At 30.6% G+C, this 13,512-nt stretch overlaps 1 protein-coding gene across 1 annotated transcript; it reads left to right on the top strand.

Moving 5' to 3' along the window:
• The first annotated feature begins 910 nt into the window (after positions 1-910).
• Positions 911-6,955, top strand: LOC149895720 (catalase-like). The gene is made up of 3 exons (XM_090118440.1): positions 911-929; positions 4,905-4,981; positions 5,513-6,955. Exons 1-3 carry the CDS (start codon positions 911-913, stop codon positions 6,953-6,955), a joined length of 1,539 nt encoding a protein of 512 aa, XP_089974566.1.
• Positions 6,956-13,512: the final 6,557 nt, after the last annotated feature.

Below are 13,512 nucleotides of genomic sequence, written 5' to 3' on the forward strand. Positions count from 1 at the left end.
AATTAAGTGCTCTAAATATGTATGAAATTAGATTTCATATTACCTACGCCATTTTGAATTTAGTGTGACGTCATTGATAAAAGTTGAACTGAAAGCGGCGTCGAATTTTCAAGAGGAAGTAGGATTTTAAAAGTTTCTAAGTAAAAGGGGATTTGTCCGTCGAAAGGCGGAAATACTAAACGTGTTTAAGTTAGTATCTAGTCTAAGTATTTTTTAATACATGAATTTCAGCTTAGATTTAGATGATGTTAAAGGAAATAATATTAACTAATTGTGTTATATTTAATATACTTACTTCCCGGGTTGTCTGGCAGATATTGCTTATAGGCGATAAGACCGTCGTCCGTCTTCTGTACATGTAATATTATGTACTGTATTAAGGGCTGATTTTTCAATCCTTGGTTAAATTTTATCCGTCCAATAATCCGTCCGTCCAATAATATGTCACCTAAAAACTGTCAAAAAGTGGGCATGTAACACATTTTTAAAATGTTTGTTTAATACGATGTTCGATGAATAAGTTTTAACTAAGGATTAAAAAATCGGCCCTTAATGTGAAATAAAGAATTTTTCATTCGTCAGCTTTGTAATATTAGTATAATCCCATATTCTAAGCCAAGGTTTAAACTTACATAGCTAGAAACATATTTACCTTCTTACATTTGTATGCGTATCACGATTTATATTAACATACGTATGTGTGTGTGTGTATGCTGAAATATGCAAGCTTTTTAAAGAATCACAAAAGGTGTTGTTTATGAAAATGTTGTTATAAACTGTGTTGTTTATTGTTTGGTTTAATTGTATATTTTGAGACACTGATTCTAGCAAACAAGTCTGTTTTTGTAGTTGATTTAATAAATTGATCAGAAATTTCAATGTTTATGTATTAAGTACTAAGTAGATTATTATGATTGGAAGACCGAAAGGTAATGGTTATTTTAAGTTCAGAAGAAAAAAAACTAATTTTGACTTTGTAATTGTATGGATGAATGTTTTGTCTTTATTATTTTACAGAAAACACAATCATACATGCTTCTAAAGTTGTAGCAGTTTGTGTGGCAAAAAAGCTGCAACATAATTTCGTTTAAAATATGTAGTAGGTAAAATGCCGCCTGCCGCTTCAGTCTTTTTCATAATTCTGAAATAAAAATAGAAAAGAAAAATTTCAAAACGATACGATTAGTAGTACGATAGTACGATTTCTAATTTCACATAGAAATTAGAAATCGTACTATTAAAAACAATGGAATAACTGTATGTTTGTCATTCACTAAAAATTGCAGCAGTGATTACGATGAAATTTGAACGACAGTTAAAGATTGGTCAAACAACAGCTTTTTCCAATAAACCGCTTTAAACGGGGATTCGAATTTTTTCCATGGTTCATCAGAACACAGCTAGTAGTAAATAAAAACCGGTAGGTACTGAAGTAAATAATGGAACCCTAATCCGTCTTTCTTCGTTTCCCCTCCCCAAACGTTCATTAAAATGAACTAAGTATCAAATTTAGCTGAAGCATATATAATATTTACTCATTATTTTATTATGGTAAAGATTTGCTTACATAATTATAAAAAAAAACTGAAACTTAATTATTTTTGACAAAAAACTAAATTTAACCACAACCATTAGGACCACGGCTATCAAAAAAAAAACGTCAAAATGGTTAAACCAGTCGAAAATTCTGAGGTTAATAAAAAACAGAGTCGAATAATTGTGAACCTCCTTTTTTGAATTCTGTTAAAAAATTGCAATAAAACTTTTAATGGTGGTGTGAAACATAAAATTATGATTGTATTTTGACTAAAGATATAAAATTTACAAGCAGCTAGAACTATATAATAAAGATTAACTTACCGCGCGCGGATTCGCCCGCTTTGTAAAAACCTTATCAAATTATGTAGGTACTTTCTTTCGCTTTCCTCAAGAACCACACTACTATAAATATATCTATACTAATATATCTATTACAAAAAAACTCATCGAAATCTGTTGCGCAGTTTTAAAAATTTAAGATAAATAAGGACAGACAATGATAACTTTATTCTATACTATAGTTAATAGTTATGAAAAGATTTAACAGGTGTAAACGGTCGGCTGCCGAGTAGGTATACCTACTCGGCAGACGCGATACACGCGACATGCGCTACACAGACCAAAAAGTTTGAGACGATGTAATAAAAGTTTCACTTTATGATTATTAAAATTTATAATGCCATACCAAAATTAATACGCGAATTACCAATTGCATTGTTTAATAAAAGACTAAAAAAATGGCTTATTGACGGAACATTTTATAATTTAAATGAGTTTTTCTCTACCCAGACATGAGAATTATTATTATATAAATATCTATTATCGGTTTATTATCATTATTTATTATTATATATATATATTTTTTTAAACGCTGACTTTTTAAAACTGTGACATTAGAATAATTATTTAGACATAATTTTATTAGGTATTTAATCGAATTAGTTCAATGTATTTTAATTAAGTCAAATTAATTTTCTAATGTATCAATATGTTATAAACTATACGATTGCATGCCAGTTCAGATGGCGAACACTGTTACGCAATACTTTGTAATACAAAACATCTAATGTACGTGTTCAAGCAATTAATAAATGAATTTGAATTTGAATTTGAATTTGAATTTTAATATACAGATTATCGACCTCGTAGCTCAGAAGCAATTTCTTCCAAGCAACCTTGGGAAAAACCTCTCGAACATTATTATTTAGTTTTAACGTATTATGTGTTTTTATCATTTATATAAAAAAATACGACAGACGGAATAATATGGAATAAAATTGTTTTTAATTAGTTTTTTTACCCTAAAATTTATCAATTATTCATTTAAGGTATGCAATTATCTGGTAAGAATAGTTAAAAGCTTTTAAATTGTATATTTTCTGAATTAAATTATAATAATCTTTAAAATACATAATTAAAATACAGGGTTTGTATACTTTGTCTTATTTTTAAACAAGAACAAAATTTCCACCTCCTTTGCCTATGTAAGATTGAACTTTTTTGTTTTAAGTAGGTACTTCCTCTTCCTCCTTACAGATTGTTTAGAAAATAAAGGGAAAAAATATTAAATGATGCATGTTAAAAATGTGTTGTAAATATTTTTTTTGTGTGATATCAAATACATGAAATAACGTAAGCTAGTCCTAAATTGGGTTTACAAAACGCAGCAAGTCAACGACAATTAGTAAAGTGTGGGTAGTTGGATCGAACGTCGTATAAACAACGTCCGAGCCCCCCCCCCCCCAGGCACGATTCATGTCTGTGATTCGTACGAATGCGCCACGAGTCAAAGGAAAGCGGCATTTTATAGTATTCGACAGCTAACCATGATCTGACAGGTCACAGTGACAACTATACTGACAACTATTCATCCACAAAAATATTAAATCAAAAGTTACGTCTAAACACTACCAGCCGTACAAATAAACGAGTTATAGCATTTTATGCAAAGAATAAACTAAGAATAAGGAAAAATCATACAAATAAACACGAAATAAATGTAACCTAGTATAACTTCGTAATAAGTATTCATACTAATGCTATTCCGTCCTTATTACGGCTACCACCCTAGTATAAGTCTGACATAACCGAGTTATAACATATCTTTTAGTACATTGTGCTGTGTTTTACAAGTTTTAGAAGCAATTTTCAATCTAAATTTGAGATAATAGCAATGAGAGTAATACGGGAAGTAGAAAAAGTTGAGCAAATTAATAATTTCATTACGTACCTATTGAAATGGAAAATTTTGATGAAATGTCAAAATATACGAAATTATGAAAAACCCCTTTGATATTTATAATGATTTATTTATTTACAACATGCGCCAAACCATACATACATAAAACTTATTTCTAAACTTATCACAATAATATACACTTTCGTTGAAAATATAAATCTTCTAAGCCTGGAGTTGTATGTTTTGAGTACCAGTTATTTGGCAACTCTCTATCTCAAGGTGGGTTTATCTTCTGTTCTCCAGATATTGAATAGCGTTATCTATCATTTGCTTGCATATTTAATGATATATTTAAATTATTTCCAATAAATATTTAAAAAATAAATAAACAGAACATCGTATGATGAAACTTCACAACAAATTCGACGAAGTCAAACGAGCGTCAGCAAAATGACAGCACCAAGGCTTAACCGTAGACAATTTCAATGTTTTTCATAATTTTGTGAATGAATTGCGACGTTGCCGCTTTGCGCCTATTGCATAGCGTGAGCATAGTTACATTGACGTTATTCCAAATTTATTTGTAAGAAATTATGACATCCTTATTCTTTATTTATTCTTATCATATCTATGCATTGCATAAGGTTTGAATAAGCAAGTTTTTATTTGTACGGCTGTACATCTATACTATCTATACTAATATTATAAATGCGAAAGTAACTCTGTCTGTCTGTCTGTTACTCAATCACGCCTTAACTACTGAACCAATTTGCACGAAATTTGGTATAGAGATATTTTGATACCCGAGAAAGGACATAGGCTACTTTTAATCCCGGGAAAATGACGCAATTCCGGAAATCCCACGGGAACAGGAACTATGCGGGTTTTTCTTTGACTGCGCGGGCAAAGCTGCGGGTGGAAAGCTAGTTTTAAATAATCATGAACTTACGTAGGTATTATAGAATAGAACTAAAGTACTAACATTACAAATTTCTAAAATATTACAATTAACATAGAGATTAACAAAAATATTTTTCAAAACACCCTGTATGTACACATTATACATTAACTCCTCATACGCTCTATATAAGCGATGCTAAAATAAATATAATATTAATTTAACTAAAAATGAGAACACAATGTTTGTTTATAATGTTAAAATTTCAATTTTTGTATATATTGATAGAACTGTTAGTAACTGTACGGGGTGAGGCTCTTGATCCATTAACGGACCAAATTGTTTTATATAAGAAAAGAAATAATGTAAGTTACCTTTTAATATACTTCTCATCAAAAAAATCGAAAGATATGTATTATATATATATAATATTTATTATGTATTCAAACTTAATATGAATTTAGAACATGAATTTAAAAAAATCATAATATTCGCAATTAAATGACATTTAACATTTATTCCTAAACTAGCGGTCCACCCCGGCTTCACCCGTGGTACATATTTATTATTTACGTTTTCTCTACATAAGAACCATCCTCGTACTTCAAAAAATATAATAAAAAAATAATTATCGAAATCGGTCCACCCGTTCACGAGGGATCCGTGACCAAGGAAAACGGGTTTCATTTTTTTATATGTTACCGGAAATGTATGAAATTAAGGAATTGTATACAAATCCTAGGAAATGTGTACAATTCCGATACTATTTAGGAAATGTATAAAAATTAAAATATTTTGTGTGTTGTTAAAATATTAAAATATTGTGTCCTTACTATATTAATTTATGTCTTTATTTACACCAGTTTTCTATATCATATTTAAAATTGTTGTTTCAGGTATCACGAACTTATATGACAACCAGCAATGGGGCAAGAGTAGAATACAATGATCTCGTTACATTAAACAGTAGACTTATTTACAACAACTATTTCATGGATTCTATAACTCATATTGATCGACAAATAATTCCAGAGCGAGTTGTACATGGGAAAGGTTCTGGAGCATTCGGATATCTTGAAGTAACGGATGACGTCAGCAAATATACCAAAGCAGATTTCCTTAACGAAGTTGGTAAGAAAACTCCGGTAGCTGTTAGATTTTCGCTTGGTGGTGGAGAGCGAGGTAGCAGTGATGGCACCCCAGGTGGTCTACGAGGATTCGCTGTAAAATTCTACACGAAAGAAGGAAATTTCGATATACTTGGCATAAACACACCCATGTTTGCTTTTAAAGATCCTGTACTATTTCCCAATTTCATTCATACTCAAGGAAGAAATCCAGCAACTAATGTTCCTGATCCAAATATGGTTTGGGACTTTTTCACACGCTATCCCACGACTTTGAACATGTTTTTACGGTTGTTCGGTAATGCTGGTACGCCAAAAGGCTATCGCTATATGCCTGGGCATGCTATACATACGTATCAAGTGCAAAATAAAAATGGTGATATATATTTCGTTAGATTTCACTTCATGCCAGAAAATGGTAAAGAAAGTATAACTACTGAACAGGCTTCGCAATTAGATCCTGACTCATTTACCAGAGATTTATATGAAGCGATTGCTTGTGGAAAACGTGTTGCTTGGAACTTTGGAATACAAGTCTTAACAAAAGAACAAGCATTTAATGCAAAGATCGACGTCTTCGACACAACTTTAGAGCTCCCATTTCAAGATTACCCCATAACGCCTGTAGGCAAATTAGTTCTCAATAGGAATCCACTAAATTTCTTCGCTGAAGTAGAACAACTAGCTTTCTGTCCATGTAATTTAGTACCTGGAATAGATGGAGCACCAGATAAACTATTCGAAGGACGTATGTTTTCTTACAGAGACACTCAGAACTATCGTTTAGGAATAAACCATAAGAATATTAAAGTGAATTGTCCGTTCGAAACTGTAGCACGTACCTACAATAGAGATGGTGTCGCACCAGTTGAATATAATGGAAAAGATTCACCTAATTACTACGAAAACTCTTTTAATGGTCCAGTTGCATACCACGATATTAAGAGATCGAAATTAGTAAAAATAAAACAAGAAAAAGCTAATAACTTTGAACAAATAGCTAAATCATATTTAGATATGGATGAAGATGAAAAAGATGTTGTAATCACCAATATAGTTAATAGTTTAGGCCCTGCTATAGATTCCTTGCGTGATAAAGCTGTCAAAATATTTACAGAAATTGAGAAAGATCTTGGAAACAGAATTAAGAAAGGTTTAGAAGGATTCAGTAGAGAAGCAGTTTGTAATATGACCTTGGATAGTTGTTCATGATAATTCCGGTCTGTGTTTTAAATATCATTTAATAATTAAGTTATGTAAGTATATTAAGTAATTATAAACCTTTTAACTTTGAATAAGTGCATGCTTAAATTAATGCTTTTTCTCCCGGTTTAATATTTCAGAAGTCTGTATTGGTTTTAAATATTTGGCTACCTTGCAACAGATAATAATTGTATTGTGTTTTTTTTTTCTTTTACTTTTTCTATTTATGTTCACTGTGAGACGTAGAGGAAACAATTGTTAATGTTATTATTGATTATGTCATTAATTTATGTATACCCCTTTAATTGTTTCTGTAAGATCTCCAAATAAATAAATAAATAAATATGCATGTGGACAACTGTATTAATTTTTTGATAACATTAAAAAATTCATGTTTGCTCGCGAGTGCATTTTAAAATGTTTTATTATGTTTAAGAAGATATTGTACACATATTAAATGTAATTTTTGAAATATTATTTATTAAAACTACAATCCTGCTCATCCCAATAATACCTAAAATGCATAAATTTGTTAGAAAATATGAATGTATGGGTGTTACTTTCGAAAATGAAACGATGTAAAATAACTTTAAAATTTAATTTAAACATTTCAAAGTTTTAAATTGTTGATTATGTTATTCTTTTAGAATATGTACTTTTAATTTTAATAATTGTAAAAAGTTCAGAACTCGTGCAGTAAGGTTATTCACACCAAAGAACCTTTTAGTATTAGGTACATATTATGGATATAGTTCGAAAAACGGGTTGTTTTTTATAGTCGTTAATTTATGGTTAAAATTAGCATTAATATATTAATTTGACTAATGGAATTTTCCCGCTATATGCAATTATCCTAAAGCACCTTACCCTGATAATAAAACTACCTTATCACAAATTATTAGAAAAGGAAAAGCCATTTATTTAGCACTGCATTTTTATCTAACTCATAATTTGAATGCCTGAGGCATGTAAGAAGTTGATTTTATATAGGTAGCCAATTAACCTTACTCAATAAATTCAATTTGAAACAGTAGTTCCTGAGATAAAAAACGTTAAATAAACAAACAGACTCTACAGCTTTGTGATATTAATTGTATAGATATGAAAAATATAACTACTATACTACACTATATACTATACTATACTTAGATATTATTAACTAGCAGTGCTTCATTCTTATTAAATAAACTTTATTTGAAATTAACATCAAGCATTTCAATATGTTACGTTCGTCTAATATAAAATAAATATAGTTTGAAAACTAAAAAACAAGCTTTCAAGATAGATACTTACAACTAAAAAGTAGAAAATAATTCTTAATCTAGGAATCTGGGGTGCCATGTAGAATGAAGATACCTATCTATTACACGACTCGACAAAAAAATTTTCGTACTTTGTGCTAAAGTTTATAAGTACTACTAGCGGTCCGTCCCGGCTTCGCCCGTGGTACCTATATGTTTAAACTATCCTATCTCTCAAGTTGGATCGAACTGCACATGGTGTGCGAATTTTATTATAATCGGTTTAGTGGTTTAGGAGTCCATTGAGGACAAACATTGAGACACGAGATTTATATATATTAAGATTATTGAAGTAAAACTTCTTAAGGCGCGACTAGGGAGTAACTCAGATTTTTTTTCTGACGGAAGTAACGTTGTGTAGTTTCCGCCATTTAAAAATAATAATTCTGATTGGTTGTAAGTATATGTCATATACTACACGCTTCTTGACTTATACGCCAGCTAGTGGCAAATAATATCATAATCAATTAGTGATAGCAAAGTGAATGAAAAATTCAACAGTTTTAAAAACATTATTTTAAATTGCAAAATTTTTTGAAAATCTCTAAATATACTTGTTTATTTATTACTTATAAAATAAGTAAATTAAAAATAAATTTTCTGACAATTGCGACATTTTATAATATTCAATAACAAGGTTATATTGACATGTGCGTTTTACTTCAATCGCGCGTAAAGGTTACACGCACACACTTTTTTTTCCAGTTAATTACTTATGCACAAAAACGAAAAGAAAATAGTAAATACCTTTTTTCGGTATAAAGTTTGCTTTTGTGATAGTTATAATAATAATACTCATTTTTCAATTTTTTCATAATATTTTTAAAAAGACCACGCGGTGAGAGTGGGGTATTAACGTTTACACTGTGCCGCTAGATGGCACCCGAGTGATAAACAACCATCAGGTGAATGTCGTCACGAAAGTGCAAATACGATGCTGATGCATTTTGTTTTGTATGTGGTCAATTTATTAAAGTTCGAGACGTGAAATATGAACTAAAGACATCTCACGTCACGACATTTTTCAGTCAACCCATCTTTAATAGATTTTTTAATAGAGTACATTTATTATAAAATTGGTCTCATTCTATTATCACGCCGGTGCAGGACGACCTACATTCGGATCTTAGACCATCCTAGATTAAGAATTATTTTCTACTTTTAGTTGTCATCTTGAAAGCGTGTTTTTTTGTTTTTCAAACTATATTTATTTTAAGTATATCCTACTGTTCAGCCAGCGTTTGTAATGATACCTAATAAATTAATATAGGTACCTACTTGGTTAAAGTTAGTACGTATAATTCTTAGTAACCGACTTGTATTATAAAATAAAACACAATTTCACAGCATCACATTTATTACTGAATCAACATGAACATTCCACTTATTCTAACGACGCCACTTATTCAATCACGCCTAAACTACAGAATCAATTTTCATGAAATTTGTTATGGAGATATTTCGATACCCGAGAAAATACATAGGCTACTTTTTATCCCGGGAAAATGACGCAATCCCGGAAATCCCACGGGAACAGGAACTATGCGGGTTTTTCTTTGACAGCGCGGGCGAAGCCGCGGGCGGAAACCTAGTTATCAATAGATTGAACACGAGGAAATAATGTGCTTTTGCACTAGTTCTTTTGTTTCTAGAAGTTTCTAGCGTTCGCTTGTCATCTGTTTATACCTATTTGTGTGATGGGCCTTCACAATGGGCAGCGATGGGCGAGTAGAGGCAATCACGATAGTGTAGAGTCTAAATGTATGTTAATTTTGTACGACTCATTATGTGAAGTATACGTTAGTGCTTTACGATAGAAAACTTATTAGTTTTGTCTTGCTTTGTTTTGCAAATTGCCGCGCTTTTGCAATTGACATTGGCAGCTGACAAAACGGAAAACAGTTTAAAATAAATAATGAATCTATGTGTAGATAAAAAGAGAAAGTAGAAACAAAATATTAAGATGTTAAGGCCAACATTTAAATTGTTTACAAAAACAATTTAAATTTGGCACGGAACTGACTAATAATAATAATAATTAGATAAGTGCAGGTTACAGATATACAGATATAGCAATTAAAAAAAGTAATTAATAAATAAAACATGCTTTACAGGATAAGAGCGGGTGATGATAAAATATTTTATTTATAAGGCGTTTATTTTTCAAAAGTTAAAACTGATATTGAATATACTGGAATTTTCTTTATATTAACATTTTTAGATTAGCATTCCGCGCGCGGCTTCGCCCGCAATTTAAAAGAAAAACCCGTATAGTTCCCGACCTGTGGGATTTCCGGGATAAAACCTACCCTATGTATTAATCCAAGTTACCCTCTATATGTGTGCTAATATTCATTGTAATCAGTTCAGTAGTATTTGCGTGAAAGAGTTTCAAACATACATAAATACACATACACAATACACATACATCCATACTCATAAACTTTCTCATTCTAGGATTAGCTTTCAAGAAGTGATATAACAGATATAAACTAATAAAAAACAACAAATGTACAGATTATCGACCTCGTAGCTCAGAGGCAATATCTTCCAGGCAACCTTGGTAAAAACCTCTCGAACATATTAAGTTTTAACGTATTATGTGTGTTTTTATCATATATGTAAAAAAATACGACAGACAGAATAATATGGAATAAAATTGTCTTTAAATAGTTTTTTACCCTAAAATTTATCAATTATTAATTCAAGGTATGCAATTATCTGGTAAGAATAGTTAAAAGCTTTTTAATTGTATATTTTCTGAAATAAATTATAATAATCTTTGAAATACATCATTAAAATACAGGGTTTGTATACTTATTTAACGTGATAACGTTTTTAAAATCGTTTTAGTCGGGTGACATGTTCAGAAACTTGTGTCACACCAAAACCTCACGAGCGTGATCGCAGGTATACTTAACGAGAGAGAGACGGACCGATCTCCCGTCTCATCTCGAGCGCTGCCTCCAATAAGACGTTGTCACGTAAACATCTCGATCGTGAACCTACTTTACAAACAACCAATTTTTTTAATTATTTTTGTAGTGAATATTTTCTTTTATTAATAATATGTGAAATGAAATATATTACACATTTCCAAGGAAATCTATACATTTCCTAAATAGCGATCGGAAATGTAAAACATTTTAGATAATATTGGATATACGCGGGGACATAGGGACGAGAGGTGTGTACGCGGTAGGGTTGCCAACCGTACTATAATATATAGTATTGTACTATATTTCGGGTCTGCGTACTATATACTGTTGAAAACATATATAGTACGCAAAAATACTATATTTTCAACACCGACAAATGTTACAAACAAATCCTTCATTAAAAAAAATAAGAACGCGCCTTTTAATTGTTAAGAGTCATATATCCTATTGCGCATACAGGGTGTAATCGTTAAGTGTGCACAGGCGATTATTCCGTAACTATTACAGATATATATATCAAAATATATCAAAAAAATTTAAACTGATATCGAAAGTACTATACCTAATGAGTAAAATGACAATAATAACTTTTTAAAAATAAAACGAGAAATATCGAAAAATGTTACATGAAACGCTCCCATACATTGTGTATGAAATATGACTATTCCAAACATTTAATATAAAAGATTTTGCTTTTTTATATTTTGATTTTGTGCTTTAATTACTTCGCAAATTTTAATGAAAGTTCATTTAGAAACTGTAAATAGAGCTCGATGTGATATTCCAAACCAAGGATGTCATTTCGAACATTTGCTCTGAATACAAAATGTATGGGAAATAAAATATATGGGAGCGTTTTATGTAACATTTTTGGATAATTCTAGTTTTATTTTTAAAAAGTGATTATTGTCATTTTGTTCATTAGGTATAGTACTTTTGATGTCAGTGTAAAGTTTTTTGATATCTGACATAGTTACGGAATAATCGCCTGTGCACACTTAACGATTACACCCTGTATACCAGTGGCGAGAAGAAAGAAACAGAAGTAGTGTATCATTAATAAAAAATGAGCTTTTGATTTATATTAATTTAAAAATTGAATGTGACAAAGCTTGACACTTTTATTTTATACCCGGCGCGGCCTAAGATGATCCCTATGACAGTTCGTCTTAGTGATTGCTCGTATGATGGATCGTGTCGATACTTTACTATTTTATAGGCTAAGGCGTGGTTTGCATTCAGCCACGTCGGTAAACATGTTTTTACAAATATTATAAAATGAATTTTTAACGTCTATTATGTAAACGAAACGGTAAGTAAAACGAAAGTTTTCCAAAACATAAAAATGCACCTTATCATTTTCTCGTAATCTTTAACCCGTTTAAAACAGTGTATATTATTTTATCATGAAAATGGAATCCCCCATTTAATTTTTCTAAAAAACTTATATTATCATAGGTAAGTAAATTAACGCGAACGGTAATTAATTAATTAATTATGCTGCGATCTTCTGTTCCATTCAATAGAGAATGAACTATAGCTCAAGCATGGAAAAAATGTGAACTCGTTTCCATTATTGAAATTTGTTTATCGATACTTTCCGCACTAGTCGATAAATGCCAATGATGTAAGTTTTGAAGGACGTAAACGTAAAGTCAGATTGATATAATTTCTCGTAAATGTTAAGAATTGTTATAATTCCAACGGAATATCATTGTAATGGCATAAAGCTACGTAAAAATTAATAAATGCCATTTTTAGACGCCTCCAATACGTTTCTAATTTAATGGTGACGTCATTACAAGTTTGTCTCTTGAGAATAACTGTCAGTGTCATAGGGATCATCTTAGGCCGCGCCGGGTATAAACAAAAAGCTGTTACACAGTGCAAGAAGTGCAAAAAAATATAGTTTTTATAAAAATAAATATATATTTGTCTATTTTTTTTGTTTTTCCCATAAAATACTATATTTTTTTTAATGTACTATATTTTTTACACCTTATTTTGGAAAATACTATATTTTGATGATGAAGTGTTGGCAACCCTAGTACGCGGGGACAGCGGGCCGAGGGGACTGATTACTTGCCTAATGAAAATTTGATTTTATAAGAATAATTAATATAAGTTGATCTTGTGATACTTACGTCAAAAATTAATAGATAGTTGATTTTAGAAATGTAAATTAGTAATATAATATGGACATATTATTATTATTTTACGGTATTACTGTTACCCGATTGTCTCAATAAGTGCTATAATACAAAAAAAATTAACAATGTTTTAAGCTATTTCATAGCTTCCATCGCGGGCCTTGAGCGCGGGGACC

Source organism: Colias eurytheme, chromosome 30, assembly GCF_061535395.1.
Source record: "Colias eurytheme isolate Ceu_HAF_F1 chromosome 30, ilColEury1 Martin Lab GWU primary, whole genome shotgun sequence".
Taxonomy (NCBI): Eukaryota; Metazoa; Arthropoda; class Insecta; order Lepidoptera; family Pieridae; genus Colias; species Colias eurytheme.